Below are 20427 nucleotides of genomic sequence, written 5' to 3' on the forward strand. Positions count from 1 at the left end.
ATCCATATTTCCCTGGAATGAAGAGATAGAATATAGACTCTGGTAGGAAATTAAATACAAGAGGAACCAACAGAGAAGTCAGTGGGATTTTTGATGTGGATAACATAAGGAAATCGATTAGAAAAGCTTAACTTTGCTATCAGTCACCAAAGAGCAAGTTTAAGATATAGATCCTGCCTGCCACAAATTTCCAACGTAATGCTACTGTAAGAATGTTGCACATATATATATATATATATAAATATATACGTACAGCTACTGAAATGCAGACATTTAACACTGGAAAAATCTATGTCACCAAAATGAAGCAGTGAAATACACAGTGTGTGATATTGTCTATTACCTGAGTGCCAGCCCTGCGATCAGCTGGGAACACAAGCTCCATGGGGGTTTGAGGACAACAGAAGAAGCCCATACGGGTAACCTAATAGTGCAGTACAGGCAGGAATGATTTTCACTGTACAAAGGGCAATTTCATGGTCACCTCCCTTGGAAAGCTGGTGGAGGTTGGATGCTGATCTGCTATTCGTGTTTAAAAAATATCCTAAAATAGGCAAGGGTAGAATCTGTTTTAATCTAATGCTACTGAGGGATGGGAAAGTCTGCCATTTGAACAAGAGAAAATTCTTGAACATTCACATGTGGGCCCATATGCCTTTGATTAAACTGACCTTACTAGTGCTCAGTGCTGCAGGGACATTCCCTTAATAGTTGGTAAGCCCTCAAGTGACATGCACCTTGCTCTGTGTTTCGGGATACTCCAGAAGCCTCTGACATGGTAACTGGGGATCTGTGTAGCTGTGTCATTCATACAGAGTACAGACTTAACCCTGAAGTTCAGAGGCTTAGCATCCTTCTTGTGTCAAAGAACAAACGGTGTTTCCTGAAGAAAACCTGCATTTCTCTTTGCACAGATGATTTTGCTCACTGCCCTAGCCATGCACGCAAAATCCTTTTTTATTGTGGATAACCTTTCTTTCAGTAGGTTTCATATCATGCAGTAATCTCATTACGTTAGGAAGGTTGTTTTTGCAAAGAAAACAGGGCTTTTCCCTCCAAAAGACTGCTGCTTTCAGAGGAAGACTGCTTTTTTTCTTTTTTTCCTAAGGGAAAACTAGGCCTGTGTTGTGGCAGCAAGTCCTCTAGGAAATTTTGGGGCTCATTCACTCTTCTGGTTGCCTTTCCTGCCAGAGGCCTTGTGTCTCCTTTGTCTCTCCATTGCACGTGGACATCACCTCCTTGCCCTTTGCAGACAGTTGTCCCCAGTGCTCAAAGACATTAAGGTCTCCCTGGTATCATGGCTGGGTGAACGTCAGCCCCTGGGTTTTAGATTGCTCTCCCAAATCTTTCTGAAAATTGAACAACTGGCTTAATAACAGGAAGCTGGGAGCTGGCAAATTACCATTCTTATAATCGGAACAGGAGGCTGAGAGAAGGAGTTGTGTTTTGGCAGTGACAGCTAATTTCCATGTCTCATTAAAACAACGTGGCTTATTAATTTATTTTTAAGGCTGTTTCTTGTTTAAAGGATAATAGAGCAGGTGCCCCCTTTTATGAGGCATTAATCCATTTTGGCTGAGCTGTTTGTATTGATGGAGGAAGCGGATTTATCCAAAGTGCCTGGGTAAACACGGTACCAGTCCTGTATCCCTCTGATACCAGTCTCTTACGGGAAAAGCCATGAAACACGTCACTTCCATGGTGTGTCTCTGGGCTCGGCTCCGGCTGTCCCGGGAGGCCCTTCATCACGCACGTCTCCTGCATTGTGTTTTTTCCCAGAAGAGGCTCAACATTTTGATGTGGGTGTGACTGAAAAGTCACCAAAAGGATAAATATGGGCTTATGTGAGCAGGGTCCAGCCATGTACCCAGCCACAGTACAGTGCAATGGGTGGTTGAACCTGGCCCAGTTGCCAGCCCATGTCCCATCTGTGCAAGAGCGGTGTTTTGTGACCAACACCAGAAATAACATAATCAGCCAAATCCTTTCCCACGTCTACAGCAGTTTAAGGTTAATTCAGGTCTACAGAGACCTTTGTCCTTTCCTCGTTGGTATAGTCCCTGTCTATGAGGCAGAAGAATGGGTCTGGTAGATGGAAATGTATAATAAAGCAGATTTCTTAAGTATATTTTGACTCTTCCCAACAGCAGTCCTCCTTGGTGGAAACCCCATTTGCCTTCCTACCTGGCTGCAATCCTTCCAAGCGGGGCGCTGAGTGATGTGATGGACAGCAAAAGCGCTGCACAGCTCACAGGGTGTTTTGCAAAGCCAGCTCAAAGGTCTGCACAGAGACACAACAGTGATAAGACAGAAGTAAGAGTGACCGAAAGCCTTGGTTACCAAAGGTATGGGTCATAATGATCCCACAACAATGTTTACGCAGAGTTTCTGAAGCACAATGTTTGAAGGGATAAGACTGTATTTTGACTGAATTTGAGCTGAAGGCTGTTGTGGTGGATTTCTTTGCTACAGCCCCAAAATCAGTGGTTTGGGCAGAAGCCTCTTGCTGCGAGACTTGAGGCAGCACTAACTGTGCAACAGAAAATACAAAAAAAAAAAAAAAATCACAGAGTCATTTCAGTTGGAAGAGACCCTCAGGATCATCGAGTCCAACCATACCCTAACTCTAGCTCTAAACCATGCCCCTAAGAACCTCATCTAAATGGCATTTAAACCCCTCCAGGGATGGTGACTCCACCACTGCCCTGGGCAGCCTGTTCCAATGCCTGACAACCCTTTCTGTGAACATTTTTTTCCTAATATCCAGTCTAATTCTCCCCTGGTACAATTTGCGTCAATTTCCCCTTGTCCTATCACTTGCTACTTGGGAGAAGAGACCAACACCCTCCATGCTACAACCTCCTTTCAGGTAGTTGTAAACAGCGATGAGGCATAATGTTCATCCAAATAGGGACTTTACCATTTGAGTTATGTTTAAAGATAAGTAGAGACCAGGAGTGTCTTCATGAGGCACTTGTACAACATAGTCTGACACAAAAATGTTAGGGCTGAGCAAATTAAGAGCAAGGAAGAAATCCTGAAAAATCAAACGTCTCCAGTTTTCTAGCCTAACACAGAAGAGAGTCAGTTCTCTGAGGTCCAGCACCTTTAGAAAGATGATATATTGACTGTACGTACAATGCTGTAAAATATCCTGTCTGCTTTATCTTGGGTGGAGCAATAAAGGAAGGAAAGTACAATAGCTCTCCACCCTTTATCAAAATAGCCTGTGCCTATCTAAGAATCAAGGATAAATTAATAATAGGGATCCTTTGGGATTTGGGCTGCTGCTAGAAGCCAACGGGCAACATGGTGAATCTGCATACTTGAATGTCATCCAAGCACTTAACACCCTCTGATTTCGACAACGTGTCTGTGTAGCATCCCTCCAACCAGTTCCTGTGTAGACTCATAAAATGCATAAACACAACACTCTTTTTTTGAAAGCATCTCCCTCTTTTCATATTAGCTTTTTATAACCCTCGCATCCTCCGCCGTTCTCCTCCCATAGAAGATCCAGCACATTGCAGCCCTGCAGCTTCCTCAACTCCCCCCTGCACATGGAGAATGTCACCTTCTGCATGTCTTTGATGTAAACGTGTTATGATCCACCAGGTTACATCAGCAGAGAATCTGCTGTCCCTTTGTACCCTGCATTTCTTTTTCTTTTTTTTTTTTTTTTTTTTTTCATCAGATGAAAGATATCCCTACCAAATGCCTCATTTGCACTTGGTCACATATTTACTCGCATTTATTTTGCCAGCACTGAATATTTATGCATTTCCTGAATTTTAAAATAACAGCACAGAATTTTTCTTCTCCAAGAAAAGAAGAAGAATGAGAATTTGACTTGCTATAAGATTCCTAGGCAAAATGAAGAGAAAAATCTGGAGATGATCAGAGAAAGGACAGTCAGACTGACTGACTATGCCCAAAACAGAGAGGTGTGCACACAATTTTATTTCATGGTGCCTTTTTTGTAGGCCAAGCTATTTTATGTAGTCAACTTGTCCTTTTGTGTGTGCACAGGAGGATATATTTCAGAAGTTCTTGGCTGAAGTGAAGCTGAGGAACAAGGTAGGGGAGCAAGCAAAGCAGAGGAGGCTGGTGGGGCAAGTTCATAAACAACGTGTTAGCAAAGAGGAAAAGTGAGTGAGATGAAAGTGAGAGATGCAAGTGAGAGATGAAAATAGGCTCTTCGGGTAGGTCGTAGCATGTAGGGGCACCAATGGGAACATCTACTCTGTGTGAATGGGACATCAGGAGCTCAGTGGTGGAATAGATTCTCTAATTTAAAGCACTTTAGTTCTGTCTAAACTATGGAATCTCAGGTCCGGGAATCCCTGGACAAACCTCAGCTGATCTGTGGATGGGTCAGATGCTCCACCAAGGGTTAATACTGGGCTACCCCAAATTATTTGTCACTGTTTGTGGTTTGATGGGAGAAGATTGAATGTAAGAACACTTCTCATCTCTTGTAGACTGAAACACAACGCAGAAGAGAGGAAAGGTTTGTTCTGCTGGGGACAGTGGATCTGGTTAAACAGAGAGTGCTCCATGTTTCCAGGGCACAGGGGGGACCAAGGGGAAGAACCGTGCCCAGAGGAGAGACCCTTCCTGACACCTTCCCTGGACAATGCTCTTTTTTACCCCTTCTTCTTCAGGGTTATTTGCATCTGATACCATCTGACCCTAATTTACTATGAAGCTGTATCTTGCTCGTTGATTTCTCCAGGATGCCAGGCAAAAGGGTGGAGGGGACACAGCCCTGCATTTAGGCAGCTATAGGCACACGTGGCTGTTAGTGTTTTAAGGTGTACACCATCCCAAGGAGGGAAAAAAAAAAAAGGCACATTTTCTCATGATTAATGCAACTGATATGAAATATTTGTTATACATTTCCTTCGGGATGTATTTTGGTTCAAAACCTGTGATACTGGCTGATAATGAGTTACACATTTATTTTGAAACAGTGCAGACCAACACTAATTGGAAGCACGTTCTGTTTGACTAAGCAGGTACAACAACTCTAAAATATTCCCTGTCATTTATTAGGCTTCTGCAACAATATTAATCAAAGCACTTTTTCTAAGCTAAGAAAAATCAGTGCAGCAGCAATCAGGTATGTCACAGGGTAAAGCAACAATTACCCAGGACCAGACAAGGAGATTTTTCTTTTCTAGGACTGTTGTGTTTTCATCAAAAACTCAAAAAGTTATCAACTGGGGCTAGTAAATGAAAACTTCTAGTGATTTCAGTAAATGTCATTTTTTTAATTTTTTTTACCCCCACAGAAAGCAGGCTACTTTTTTTTTTTTTTTTTCTGTAAAAGAGGTATTTTAAGTCATAAGCCTGGCTGGAAATTTGTGACTAGTTTTTATACATGTTCTTCCTGTGCTCCCTGGCAACTGTGTTGCACCTACAAACATTAACTCCTTGTGCTGTGGCCCAAACACCATGTGAGATCAAAGAAGAGCTCTGCACCCCTTACAGAGATGAAGAAATGGAAACGCAACGAGGTTAGGGCAGCTGAAAGCCTGACAACACTGTTCATCGTCAGCATTTGCATTAAATTATCCTGCACCATCAAGTAAGCAAGGCTGAGGGTAGAGAGTACAACATGGACAGTATTTAATATTATCTATAGCAGGTCTGCTGTGATAGTCTCTATGCAAAAAAATAATTAACGTTCATGGCCAGGGAAGTGACCTGAGATGGCACCTTAAGTGTAGAAAACAGTGACAGCACTGTCCTAAAACAATACTCAAGCCTTCAAATTAAAAAAGTATTGACAATCTAGATTTTTTAACAGCAGAGGGATCTGCCTTTTATCCCTCCACTAGCTATAGATACATAGACATAAATTATATACATGAAGGTGGATGATGCAGAAATCATCAGAGTTGGACTAGACAATCCTTGTGGGTTCCTTCCAACTCGGGACATTCTATGATTCTATGAATCTTTTCTGTGGGTGGAAATGGATCCAGAGAACTACTCAAGTACCACCATATGCAGTAACAGCTGCACTGAAAATCAGGTTGGTATGATGAAGGCAAGGAAATAACTAGAATAAGACTTTTGGTGATAAATCTTTGGTTCACAGACCTGACACCCTATGCTGTTCATGTCCATTGAAGTTACCCATCCAAGCCACAGAAATGTGGTTTTCATGGTGGCATTCCATGTGGGGAATCAACTGCTAATTTCACAACTACAGCTGGGTTTTTCTTATTGCCACATCTTGACAAATACTTGGGGAAAAAAGTAAAAGAGCGTTCTCAAACAGATTCATCTTAAATTTTCAGGTGTTAGACACTCTTTCCTTCTCCAACTGTATGAAAAAAATGTGGTAGTTTCTTTTCTTACTTCTAATTCCAGCCACAAGCTGATTTTGTGTACCTGGCAATCATTGCTTTGCTATCTAATAAGTTGCTGTTGAGTGTTCACAATTGGCTGGAAGCACTTAAATCATGTTTGTGCAGGAGAAGAGTTCAGCAAAGTTTCACTCAGATACTCCAGTATGAAACTTTCCTACCTGGCTAAGTTACAAAAAGGGCCTCTCCCCCACACCACGAGGAGATTTAATAAACCAGTGACACCTCTAACCACACAGGTTGGGGGAAGAAGCCAGTGCAGAGGGACTCAAAGGGGAGCAGAATGTGTCAGCACAAACACATATGCAGAGATATTAAGTAAACGGGGAAAAAAAAAAAACTATGCAAAGCCATAATTAGATCCTGTGTAGATCTATGACAAGGAATCCACTGACTGAAAAAAACCCTCAGGTTGCTGGGTACTGCTGAGCTGGCCCGATGCCTTGGAGAAACACAGAGAGATCTCCAGCAAGGGAAATTTCCATGAAATGGCATCGTGAGGACATCCTGCACTCAGCCCACCACAGCTATTTCCAAGAAAAACAGACAGCAGCCCAGACCAAACCCCAAACAACGCAGACCTCAGAAATGTACATAAAAACGAGCAGAAGAGAAAAGACTTCGGAAATTTGGGAAAGCAGAGAAAGGAGCAGCCCAGCTGAAGGCACTACAGGACTTGAAGAAGTCCAGCCTGCTATTTGTTCACTGCACTGGAATAAATGAGATGAAACTGTCCCTGGGAGCAAGTGATTTGGCTGGCTGGAGCACAACAACATGCTTGTTCCCCAAAATGGGAGGTCTCATGTGGACTTCATCACCAGAGAGTAGTAATTTTCAATTGGAAAGCCAATGAGAAGATTTACCATGATGGTGCAAGTCCTTTCTGAAGAAGAAAGGCACTGTGCACTCCTTGGAGGATGGATGCGAGTCCCTGGGTTAGTATCCATTTCCAGACACTGCAAGAAGCCACTTCAAACAAAGGGTCCTCTCAATGTGACACAAGTGGTGGTGAGCATACGACTGTAAATGCAGTCAACATCAGAAAAAAGAAACCCACAATGTCCAGGATAAACAGCATAGGCTCAAGTACTGCGCCTTTAAACAATAAGCTCTTCTCTTCCAGATGATTTTAATAAGCCCAGGCATATGTGTTGTAACCCCTTGATGCAGTACAATATGAATAACCAAATAAAAGATCTCTCCAGATTTTAAGATTTACTGTTTGCGATGGGAAAAGGCCAACCAGATGACATCATTAAACTTCAAATGTGAAATACTGCCAAGTTTGGTAATACTAAACTGGAGAAATTGATCCTCTATGTTTTTGCAGAAAAGTGATTTTTGGCTTTGGGGGTGATTTTTTTCTCTTGTTATTTATGTAACTATAACGTTCATGTTTAGCAAACTTGAATTTTACTTAAAACTAGAGCCAGAATACCTTATCTTACAAGTTATTTGTTTTCAGCCATCTGCTTAGCTGGAAATAATTGAGTTTGACAATTTAGGGGTTAAAGAGTCAATGGATTGTGTTGGATAATTCACAAAGAGCCAAATTCTTGCTCAGGCAAAACTGTACTTGGCTTGGGTGGGAGTCTGCCAGATGAGGATGTCAGGATCTTGGTCCCTGTCTGGAAGATGTTGCTTTATTTGCCTCTAAGGAAGAAAAATCCATACGTATGTAGCAATAACACTCTTTTCATGTGAGACATCTGGATTTCTGGAAGCATAAAGCCATGATACTCCAGCAAGTATAATACTATAATTGCTCTTACATGCCATCTTTCTGCAGGGACTCTGCATCTTCTCATCTCTCATGGATATTTCAAACACCCTCTTAAATGAAGTCCACTAAATACTGCTCAGCCCACTGCAGACCTAAACAGATCAAGTCCCCGTGAGTTTGAGCCACTTGCCCAAGACTGCAAAGTGATTCACTGGTGGAGCTGAAACCAAAAACCACAAAGATCTTTTTCCCACACCCCTGCACACCACTTCTTTCAGTCTGTTTGTTGATGATGCGAATAACAACAGTTGCAAAGTTTTGTACTGCAGACAACTCTGGTGATTATGATTTTTTTTTTTTTTTTCTCAGATCAAACAGTTACTAAAAATCTTGTCTTTCTCTGCAGAAAAGGATTCTGAAGTTTCACGTTACAACAATGCTTGCTGATACATCCGTATCCTTAGGGCCAGGAAAATGTTCTATTTTTTACAGCATATATAAGTATATTTATTAAAGCAGCCATACACACATGGAATTATGTTGGATCTATTTTCTTCAGAAAGGAAATCTCAAGCAGTACAACTGTTATTATTTTTAAAAATGTGCAGCATGGCACCCGTGAAATGCACTTGGTCCACTGATTACAATGGAACAGAGCTTATTCAGAGCTTGGTGCTGTGCTGCTTCAGAGTATTATATGGTGTGTTAAATACCAACCCCCCACACTTGCTGCTGGTGAGTGGTGCCACAAGCTGCTCTGCCCACAGCTGGCACCAGGAGGCGAAACACACCTGGTCATAGAATCATTTTGGTTGGAAGAGACCCTCAAGATCATCAAGTCCAACCACAACCTAACTCTAGCAATAAAGCATGTCCCTTAGAACCTCATCTCTACATCTTTTAAGCCCCTTCAGGGATGGTGACTCCACCACTGCCCTGGGCAGCCTGTTCCAATACCCGACAGCCCTTTCCTGGAAGATATTTTTCCTCATATCCAATCTGAACCTCTCTTGTTGCAACTTGAGGCCACCTCCGCTCATCCTATTGCTTGTTACTTGGCAGAAGAGTCCAACACCCTCTGTGCTACAACCTCCTTTCAGGTAGTTGTAGACAGCACTATGGTCTCCCCTCAGCCTCCTGTTCTCCAGGCTGAACAGCCCCAGGTCCCTCAGCTGCTCCTCATCACACTTGTGCCAGACCCCTCACCAGCTTCATTCCTTCTCTGAACTCTCTCCAGCACTTCAAGGTCTTTCTTGTCATGAGGGGCCCAAAACTGAACACAGGATTTGAGGTGCGGCCTCACCAGCACCAAGTACAGCGGGACAATCTTTGTCCTGGTTCTACTGGCCACACTATTCTTGATATATGCCAGGATGCTCTGGTCTTGAAAGCACGTCCTGCTCATCTTGAAAGCCTTCAGACCACAAGCAGTGCTGCACGGTCGTTTTTTTTTGTTGTTTTTGACATCTTTTGCTAATGCGTAAATCTTCTCATGGTGGACAAGGGTTTTTCTCAACACTGACAAAGGGTTGGTCTGAGGTGACCTCCTTTGGCAGGACCGTGAACTCCATCTCATCACGGAGGTGATGGTAAGTGTCTGGTGGACATGGTGGTGGGAAATGCTCCTGGAGCATGCCCACGGCCTGGCAGCAGTGGCGGGAAGCAGAGGACGAGGCCAGAATAAGCACAGGAGCTGAGAAACTCCAGAGGGAAGTTTCTGGGGCCAAGCGCTGGTTGGGAACAGCACTTGGCTCTCCGAGCTAGAAGAACATTTCCAGCTCTTTGATTCCTAGTGTGCAGGGGCATGTGGGACTTCAGAACTTCCCATGGAAGAAATGGCCCACATCACCACCAGCTCCAATTCCAGCCAGGCATTCCCCTTCCCACCAGCAAAACAGGGAAAGAAAAGAGGGGGGAGAAAAAAGAAAAGTGCTAAGCCCTGGATTTTGGTGAGCCACTTCAGCTAAAAAACAGGTTGAAAGCCTCTGTGGTTACAGTGAAAACCACCATCTGAACTGCAGGCAAGTTAAAACCCAGGAGGTTTTTGTAGGACCAGTTGTGAGGTGGTTTGGGGTGGAGCAATTCACACACCTCATCAGGAACCAGCACCCGGGCAGGGGCTGTGGCCAGTTTTAGTCACACCGGCTGGCACAGGGACATCCAGGGCAGCTGCGTGTGATGCAGCATCACCCTCTTAGATCCTCTTGGTCTCAGAAGCTGGTTGGCCTGATGTTCATGACTCAGGAAGTTTTGGGTGGCCCAAAGAGCTTTTTGTTGTCAAAACGAGAGCTGAGGGGAAGGTTCAGGAACGACTAGGTCTCGGGCATGGAAAGAAGTACAGATGTTTGCTGCCGCATTTTAAAACGGATTTTTTTCTGCCCAGCTATGCAGATGTGCTCCACAGATCTCATAGTGGATGGAGATCTGGGGTGAGGGAACCAGAAAAATCTCTGCTCCTGCACTCCTTAGTACACTTCTAGGTGTTCTGCTAGTTAAACTGTGGGCGGCTTACTAACAGCCACATGTTTTAACCAGAGAGCGTGAATGCAATTATGTATTTCACAGCATGCAGAATCTACCACGGGCTTGGCAGAAACATCCCCCTGAGTCAAAAGAGTTGGGGATGTATAAAATCGTGAACTCATACATCCAAATGAACCAGAACACAACCCCAGAAAGTAGAACCTAAAGAATTAGACCACAACATTTAGCAAAAGGTCCCTGCATTGAGAGACATTAGGGACATGCTTTCCCCAAAGCTTTGTTTTCAGCCTGGTGTGTTGAGGAAGGAGCCCATGTTTGCTGACATAGCACACCAACCTGGGAAAGGCCGTCAGAGAGGAGAAGGACCAAGACCATCCCAGTGAGAGGGAGATGAAGGAGCTACAACAACTCCCTTGGAGGAAAGCACTGTCCCTTTCCAACAGCATGTCCTTTATTTGTCCTCCTTCTACGTGTGCACAGATCACATGTATTCCCAGTGCCCTCCATGAAAACCATGATCTTGCCTTCAAGTACTGCCCAACCCAAAACATAGCAGGGAAGATGAAGGAAGGAAGGAAAGGCAAGACAGCCCAGCATCCCCAGCCAAAGTCCTCATGTACCTAAATCCTGGCTGTGTCACAAAAGGAAGGTGAATTTTGGGATAAACAAGCCAAGGACCACCGCGGGAGGGTGTTCACAACCATGAGGATGCTCCAAGTCACCATTGCATTTGTGCTTGTGACAGCTTTCGGATTCTTTTTATTTTACAAATAATCATGGCTGGTTGCCCAACTTTGAACTTTGGTCGGGTGGCGTTCTGCATTTCAGCAGAAGCCTTGTATTTAGTGGTGTCCAACTAAAACATGTAATGTGGTCGGAAATGTGTTTTCCCTGTTTTAAGAGGAGCAGCAGAAGGAAACTTGGAGGAGCTTCTGGTCCCTTTTTTCCCCGTTCTATTGGATTACTTGAAATGAAAGAGAATCTGTTTCTGTGTCAATGTATCCCTTTGGACTATATTTGAAACATATTATTTAGAGCTGTGCAAGAATGGATTCTTTTTTTTTTTTTTTTTTTTAATTTGGCTGCCAAACCAGAATAATCAGGAAAAAAGTTCATTTAAGATTGACTAATGTATTTTGTGTGACTAAAAATGAACTATTCTGTTTCATTTTCACATTTGGATTATTTTCTTAGCCTTTAGAAAAGAGTTTGAGTTGCTTTTTATAGGAAAAAAAAAAAAAGCCACCTCTAAATTGAACAGGGAAAAAAATCTGCTTAAAAAAGGCAAATAAAGCACATGAAAGTTATTCTGTTTTCTCTCTGCTTTGCAGGTGAAGCTGTCTGGAATTTTCCTGAATATCATGTCAAAAGAATATTTTAGCAAATTTTCTTTTCAGACAAAACTCCCGTAAATTTCCAGTAATTGTTCAATACGAGGAGATTCCTGAGGTATGGTTTCCCAGATAGATGTACCATTTTAGAATTAACAAAATAATATCACAAAACAATTTTTCAGTTTTGCCTGAACTACCAATGTCAAAATATCGAAAGCACACAACATTGAGGGCTGGGCAGTGGACCTCCAGTGAAATCTCACCAGCTTCAAATAAAAACACAGCCTGAGTACAAAAACCTCCAATACAATTTCATTTTTGGGGCACACACAAATCAGATACAGATGCAGAAATATCTCCTCACCTGTTGGGTGTGGAGCCAAGACAACAAATATTTGTAGGCCAGTTTGACTGCAAAGAACACTTGAGCCCCGGTCGAACACTTGAGCCCCAGTCGAACACTTGAGCCCCAGCATAACTGTCTAACGACAGGAGTCCTCTTGACATTTTTAAGGTGCTAGAACAGGATTTGGGGAAGCAAGGCAGGTTTTTGATTTTTTTCTCCAAAATATCTCCATTCATGCACCAGCATCCAGATCCCTGTCAAAGTATCCATGTTCTAAAACATCAATTGCTTGTGTGAGGTTAGAGTTAAATCTAACACATTTTTCCTGTCAGCAGTTGCACACAGCCAGAAATGAACATCTAGAGAGAGTGCATATGAAAAAACTAACCACAATTGGTGTTAATTTGGAAGTGTTAGATTTGAGGGTCCATGAGATTAAACTTCCCTGAACGGATGTCAGTTGTGGCACCAAGTCAACACAGCATTTTGTGTGAGGTGTGTGAACTTGAGGAATTTTAGCTAAGAATCACAATGACACTAAGACATCAAATAACACATAAATGGCTGCAAAAAAAAAAAAAAAATCCTCCTCTTTTTCCACATTATTTCAGTATGTTTTTTTAATGGGCTTTTGGATGAAATTCAGCTAATGCTTGGAAAGATTTAGGATGTTTTACTATCTTAACCATATGTCAGTACTTCAGTCATTCCTGTTAGATTTAGAGTGCCTACAAACCAGTAAATAAGCTTAATCAAGTGTGTCCAGAAAGGGACAAACCCAGCAGTGTGTGACCAAATTTGTCCTTTTTTAGCACTTTTTTTTGGCTGTAACTTCCTGGTGTGCTAATATGATTATTGTCAATGGACATGGAGTCTTTATTTTAGGGAAATCTTGGAGTGGATTCAAAACACATTCCTCATCCTCTCCCTGAGAAAACATTTATGCTTATTTTATGGTTGGGTAGTTGCTCAAATGCCCATGCAACACGTCAGCGGGGGGATGGTGTGTGAGAGGAGCAGGTCCAGCTGCTCGAGGAAAGTCGCCCTGCGGGCAAGCTTGGCACTTCTGGTAGGATTTTGGGGGGGCTTGGGAGGCACCTGACCAACAGCTCCCATGCAAGCCAGCGGGACCAGCCAGTGGTGGCTACAATGGAGACTTGCAGGTGATGCTGGTGGTGCAAGGTGCCCTGGGTACCCTTGGGTGACCACCCATAACCCACATCAGTGGCTGGTAGAAGCCCTGCTTTGGCCACAGGCTGTGCAAATGGCTCCAGAGAGGACAGGGTGAGTGGCAGAAGTGCGCAGCCCTCATCTCCCCCAGGGGGCCTTTCCAATTTTGAGAAGAAAAAGGGGCTCCTCACAATTTCTTGTGTCTTCCTGGAGGATCCTGGCACAGTTTTCTTTTGCTTTAACTCTCCTTTTCAATTTACAATAAATTAATATTGCTACTATTATTAAAATAACGTTTGAGCAGCCCAGGGAGGCTATTTAAGAGGAGCTGGCGACATCCTGAATCTCACACAACCTTTTACCCTCACATCTGTGCATTTTCGTCAGCCGAATTAAGAGTGAGTGGAAATACTCACACAATTACAAGCTTTTATGTATGAAATGACTGGTTGGATACCCATGTTCCTGGGTCCTCTGCCAATTAGCTGAGCCATAGTAGAGCGGTTCCAGCTCATCCGCACAGCCTGTGGCACTTCATCGTCTCAGATCTTCCCCCCTAATAAGGAGCTGATTTGGTCACATAGTTTGGTCTCCATTTGTAAACAGAACACACTGCGAGGTGAAAATCTGGTTGTAATCTTCCCACGTGAATTTAGGGGTGCAACATTTCACTCTTGAGCAAGGGGACTTAGAAGAAGCTTTCCTGGCAGATCATGCACATCTTTTAAACACGTTTGTGAGAAGCAGCTGAGTGATGTCCTAGTGCTCCCAGCAGCACCATGCTGGGGAGGACCTGAGCCCATCTGCCTTCGGACCAACAGCGAAGAGTCACTAGGCCAACGTACTACATCCAAGCTCAGACTAAAGCACATGCAGACTGCTTTGCTACTCTACACAGACCAGTTGCCATCTGCACTGCAGAGGAACCTGGACAGCACATCCTCTGGTCCCTCTCCCCAAGAAGAATTGCAATTAAAAAAAAATTAATAAATTCCTCACAAAGAAAAAAAAGGCTGGATCTTCTAGACCTCCGCAGGACCCGTATCCCCTAATAACTCGCTCATTGCTACTGTTTATCTAACACTTTCTTGTGCACTTGGAATCACATGGCTACTCAGCACCTTAACCTTGCCATTGCCTGTCCTCAGACACGCTGTCTCTAAGGATGACACCATCAGGATGTGCAGATTTGGCTGCTGGAAGTGCTAGAAAGGGCTCAGCTGCTTCCTGCACAGTGACCACCACATCAGCACAAAGTGTGCTATGAGATATGTTTCAGAGCAACCGCTTTCCTCCAGGAGACAACGGAGCGTCTTCCAGTCTGCAAAGCACAATGCAATCCATCTGCTCGCTTTGACATCACTTTGCTGCCTTTTGCAAGAAATATTCCCCAGAGCCTCTGTACTTGCCAAATACACTGTGACTCATGTTCTTCCCAGGTAAAGTAAAGTTGCAAATTCCCCTCAGACATTACAGTGCTTCTCATATTTTGATGGCCTCCTGCTTCAGTAGCCTTAGCAGGGTTTGATGAATGTAGTTATGGATGTGAACACTAAAACAGATGTTTTTTTTTTTTTTTTTTCCCCAGCAAACACTGATGTTATTTCTACAGAATAACACAATAAGAAAGCAAAATCCTTCCAAATCTTAGAGCACTAACCACTAACCTGCAGCTTTAGCAGCGTGTAGTTTGCCATTTAACCCACTAGCAGCCAGAAAAATAAACATGTAAAGGCAACACAGGTAAAACTGGCAGATGTGACGAATGAGCCAGATCTTTCTGAATGGTTGCACCTCCCTACACTTTAACCATACACAGGGAAGACTTGTACATGGTGGAAAGATTCATGGGGTCCCTCATGAATCAATGGAGATGAACATGCATATTTAAGGTGTGATGGCTACTGCACAGTAAATGCTTGAGGTCCTTTAGGTGCCTGTTTTTCTTTACTCACTCAAAGGATGACCAGCTCAGGTTTTGACATCAGCTGGGTCAGGCAAAATATGTTTTCTTCAGGTCAAGGGGCAGGTTGTGTGGTGGGGAAAGCTTTCTACCTGATCAGCCCAAATTTTGCTCAAGGAAAACATACCACCTTTTCCAAACCACAGAAAATGATATGAGGACATAGTGGCAACTTTCCATGATGACTGAGGTGATAACATAAAATACAGCAAAAAGAACAAAGTCTGAGCTTTGGTACAAATAAAATATAATAAAATAGTAAGTCTTGCTCTTCTTTGTGTGCAACTATAACTTATGTGTGTTATTATACAAGAGATGTATTGGTCTCTGACTACTAAACCGATCTAATGCGTGAACGCGTAAGAACATTGTTTGTTTAAATTTATGACACTAAAGTAGAATGAAACCTCTCAGATGTTTCAGATGTCATTTCACTTGCTGTAAATAGGTTCCTTTGTTCTACTCCTGCAGTCCTTCAATACCTATCACCCCAAATGAGTCTTAAAAAAGGAAACTTAAGGTGGAATCAGAGATTCCTAATCCAATGTTGAGGTTCTATTTAATTGCTTCACAGAGGCTCAACTAACAATGATTTCTTGTTTTCAACATCTTTGTTTTAGCATGAAACAAAGCAAAAATGGCGTTTCCTATCAGAACACATGCTGAAGCTGCCACACAGGCATCAGGTGTGAGGAGAGGAGGAGAAGGGACTTTGCTGTCTCAGGAACCTGAAGAGATACCATGGTCCTGCAGCTAACATGTGGTCTCTCCAATAAAATACCTGAGCTCTCTTTGCCTTATTTGCTTTCCTCTGCAAACAGGGGTGGGAAGAGCCCTTCTTTGAAATTTGTCTCAAGTTTCTTTTTCATCAGAGGAAAGGATATAAAAACACAGAGCTTACTACCAAGACTAGATGTATATTGAACCTCTCTCAAATAAGCAGTCATCTCAGATTTCCACAAGAACACAGATAGCTGAGCTTTGCTGTTTGAAAAGGGCCACATTTTCAAACAAAATTGCTTCAAATCCTCCTCTTAACCAGCTACTTATTTCCATGCTTAAAATCTCAGACAAGGTTTCTCAGATAAACCAAAGAACAGAGTTATATTCCCAGGCAGGGAAGATGCTGTTATTGAATTATGTCTTGCCAAACAGGGTCCAATCTTGCAGTCTCTGGGCTAAATGAACAAAGATTTCCATGGAAAATGACCCAGGTTCCTTCTCTCCCTGAGCTTTCTGTAGAGATGTCCATTGGAAGACGTACGCTGGGAAAATACTACAAAAAGGGTTCCCATGAATACTTATTTTAATGCCTTATTGAATGTACTGTAACTGGTCTTGTGTTCTTTTTAAGTTTCTCCTTCCAGTAATGAACACGTTTACTGACAAGAACAATTATAGAAGCAACAAATTAATGGAAAGAAATTTTATAACACAAGTATTAATATTGGAAACTTGGCACTGAACAGTGTGTTCCTTTGATCATGGAATGAAGTTGTATTACACTCTCCTGTAAATCTGAGGCTAATTAAAAAAAAGGTGGCATTTGAATATTGAAAAGAAAAATTGACAGACGATCAATTATTTGTGAAGAAATTTGTGTAACAATTAAGAAGGCTGATGATGTTCTAATATAATTCTGAAAGCAAGCAGCTGTGCTGAGTACAGAGGGAAGGGAGCTTTAACCCAGGGTGAGCACTGGTTATTCGACATTGTGCTATCAGATGCATAAAGAGAGCTTGGCTTCTGCTGTACAAAAACTCCTGCCTTTGTCAGTGTGTCTCTACTCATTCGGATGGAAATATGGCTATTTATGGTCATTATGTCTAAACATTTGAATTGGGGAAAAAAAGATCCCACTAAACTAACCCCAAAAGCCAGCAGTGCAATCCAATTACTGTCATCACCAGAAAGAATAAAAACTAAGACCTAACACCTTAGAAACACTCTTAAAGGCAATCCAGACAGCTTTGTTAATATGGACACAGTGATGACTTCTCAAAAAAAAAAAAAAAAACCAAAATCCCAAAACCAACAAAAACTAGCCAACCAACCACAAACAAAAAAAAAACAAACAGAAATGCAAACAAACAAAAACATCAAACAAAAACCAATAACAAAACAAACAAAACCAAACAAATGACAAAAAAAACCCACAACCACCCCAAAAACCTCTATAATCAAATTTGAACAGGGCTAAAGTATTTTAAAATCTGCCCCATCCATGCAGTGTAATTAAAAATCTGGGAAAAACACCACTTAAACCAGCTTAGTTGTTGGAGAATATCACTAACTACTGAACACAACTGCTTAACCTCTATTTCTGCAAGAGTAATAAGAGAGACACCTATTTGGATTGATGTGAAACACCTCAATTAAAGGTTTTCTAATTTAAAACTTCTTTTTGCAGGGCCAGTCAGATCTCTGTATTAAATCAAAGATAGAGGAAGAAAATAAAAAGCAAACAAACAGAAAACCAAAACAATACTTTCTGCAGTTAAAAATGCCGTAGCGGCTTATCTGGGCAGATGGAAATGACCCACAGCAGAACCTGTTTGGTCACCAGCGATAAGAGAAGAAATCTGTCATTAAGTAAGAGGGAGATGGATGTTCCTGACTTGTTTTCAGATACCACTGAACTTTCTCTGTGGGAAGCATATCAGGCTGTTCAGGAACAAGAACCGTCCAGATCTTAGTTACAAATCCCACCTAAAACACAGCACAGTTCTGGACTGTATGTGAGGAGCTGGTGATGGAGAGCAGTGGTTGAGAGGGAGGATAAGTAACTATTCACCAGAGCGGTTTAAGCTTTCCTCCTTTTCCTACTTGAAAACCAATTCTCTTCAGACACCACAAAAGCGAAGAGAGGTTAAGTCTATTAATTTCAAAGGGCATGTGTGCAAAGAGATACCAAAGAACACGTACCACTAACTTGTGATCTCCACCTCATACTCAGAGTCAACTATTTTTCATGAAGGGTTTGTGAAATATGTTGAGATTTTTCAAGTGCTTCATTTTTTTTTGCTACAGAATGAAAAATAATCTTTTTGTTTAACAGACCAGCTTTTCAAACACTTAAGCCTGATCTGAAAATCTGCCAGCATTTTCTCTCTTAGCAGATAAGTAGATACTTCTTTTCAGTACTTACCTTCTCTATCTTTGCCCTGACCTGGTGGCATATGAAGTGGTGTGCAGAAAAATGTGAAGCTAAAGGAAAAGCAAAATACTTTTGTAGCAAACCAACGGTATGATATGCCCACCTTTTATTTGCTGAGACTGACAGGTAAGGGTGCAATTGTTTTTCTGTTGTTGCCCATCCAGAATCTCCTCCCTTTCCCCCTAAGCTAACCAGCAATGCCAATCTCACAAAACTGTTTTTTCAGTCATTTATTGTAACGTAAAGCTGGGACTGCCCGGTAATTCCTAGAGACCGTACACAAAGCCTTCAAACTTTTTACCTCCATCAGATATTTTTAAATTGCTTTAGAGTGCTCTTAAAACATCTTCTGCAGCACATACAAGAGGGAAAGGGCACCATCCTGAAGCAGAAATCACACACAATCCCACTGTTTTCTCCAAGAGGAATTGCATACATGATACAGAAAGACTATACATCATTTACGCACGACTTAATTTCCTCAGATTTCCCTAACATTACCTGAGACTTGAGCCATAAGTCTTTTGCTTCCCCCATCTCCTCCACTACAGTATATTTTTATCTGGAATTCAGGGCTTTGAGGCAGTGAGATCTTCAGAAGTGGAGTTAATTTCCCACGAAGAAACCAACAGCTAAGAGGCTGATATGGATGGCTATATTTCTTTTCAATATTTGGATAAACTCTGATTCAACTTACTTTTTTAGCGTTTTTACAATGTAGTTATTTGGAAAACAGACCAATGTACATTACCAGGAACATTCGAAAATAGAGATTGAGCAATAAGAACATTATAGGACTAGTTTTCTAAAGAATGCATGCAACAATTATTCCAGGCTGCATTAAATTACAAAAATTGAGAAAAGCTGTGACCTAGATATTTCTTCTCTTGAAATATTTTTCATTTCAAGCATCTACATTTTTTTTTCCTTTCAGGGTCTGTGTTGCAATGAAAAGGGCATTATTTTGTTGGTAAGGTTTTTATCTTTGCAAACCCATTATGCTATATTAACAGGTTGCAGGGGATAGTTAAACACAACAGAGATGTATGTGGCCCCAGCAGAGCAAACCAACAGATTTTAAGGCAGAGATACCCTGCAAACCATTGCAAGTTATACAAAACAGACAGCAGAGCTATTGAAGAGAGGAAAGCTGATATGGATCCAGACTGGAATTGAAATGCTGAAAAGCTCAAAGAGCAAAATTTGAGTATAAAATCTTATCTGTGCAGGAGGGGATTAGCTACGAGCTGAATTATATTAAAACTCACTCTATGTTAAGGAAAAGTTTCTATACACATCTTTTTTTCATAGGAAAAATACAGTCACTTTTCACAGATCCAGTACTCAAAAAGCAGTATCATATACAACAAATAGAAGAATAGCTCCATATACTGAAAAATGAATGGATTTTGGGTATGATCAAGTGCTTTAGAAAGGGAGAAAAGACTCAGACCAAATTTAGTAGCCTGTCAAAAGCTTTCAAAATAGTGTGTAAAACTGAATGAAAAATATAAAACACAAGGACATCGTAATTGGAATAATTACTCTGATTCAGGATCCATATTGGCTGGAAAAATTATGCGGTGAGGTTTTTTTTTTAATCAGCTCCTAAATAGTGTTTGGCAACAGAGGCCTAAGTTCATCTGTGGAAGTCCTACAGGATTAATGACTGCTGACTTAAATATTTCAGTAAATTTTCATTTACTGAAACGTTGCTCATATCTACAAGAAAGTCAAGTACTTACCATTCATACACAAATTGCTTTACCTGAAATGGCTTATCAGATATCATTAATAGTTCTCTTCTAAGTTTTCCTGAATCCTGTTAAAACAGTTTTGCAAATCCTTAATTGCATCATCACAGGTCAAAAGC

The 20427-nt window shown here is 41.8% G+C and overlaps 1 protein-coding gene across 24 annotated transcripts in view; it reads right to left on the minus strand.

Annotated features, from left to right (window-relative positions):
- The window catches only part of LOC110363002 (uncharacterized), a 339437-nt gene that overhangs the window by 39322 nt on the left and 279688 nt on the right, over nt 1-20427 (minus strand). For 5 of the 24 annotated variants that reach the window (XM_065071018.1, XM_065071019.1, XM_065071020.1 and 2 more), the window contains one exon: nt 2185-2281. The exons of the other annotated variants lie outside the window; for them this stretch is intronic. In XM_065071018.1, the coding sequence (XP_064927090.1) occupies nt 2185-2281 (97 nt within the window). The remainder of the gene's footprint in view (nt 1-2184; nt 2282-20427) is intronic. 24 annotated transcript variants of the gene reach the window in all.

Source organism: Columba livia, chromosome 8 (assembly GCF_036013475.1).
Source record: "Columba livia isolate bColLiv1 breed racing homer chromosome 8, bColLiv1.pat.W.v2, whole genome shotgun sequence".
NCBI classification, from domain to species: Eukaryota; Metazoa; Chordata; class Aves; order Columbiformes; family Columbidae; genus Columba; species Columba livia.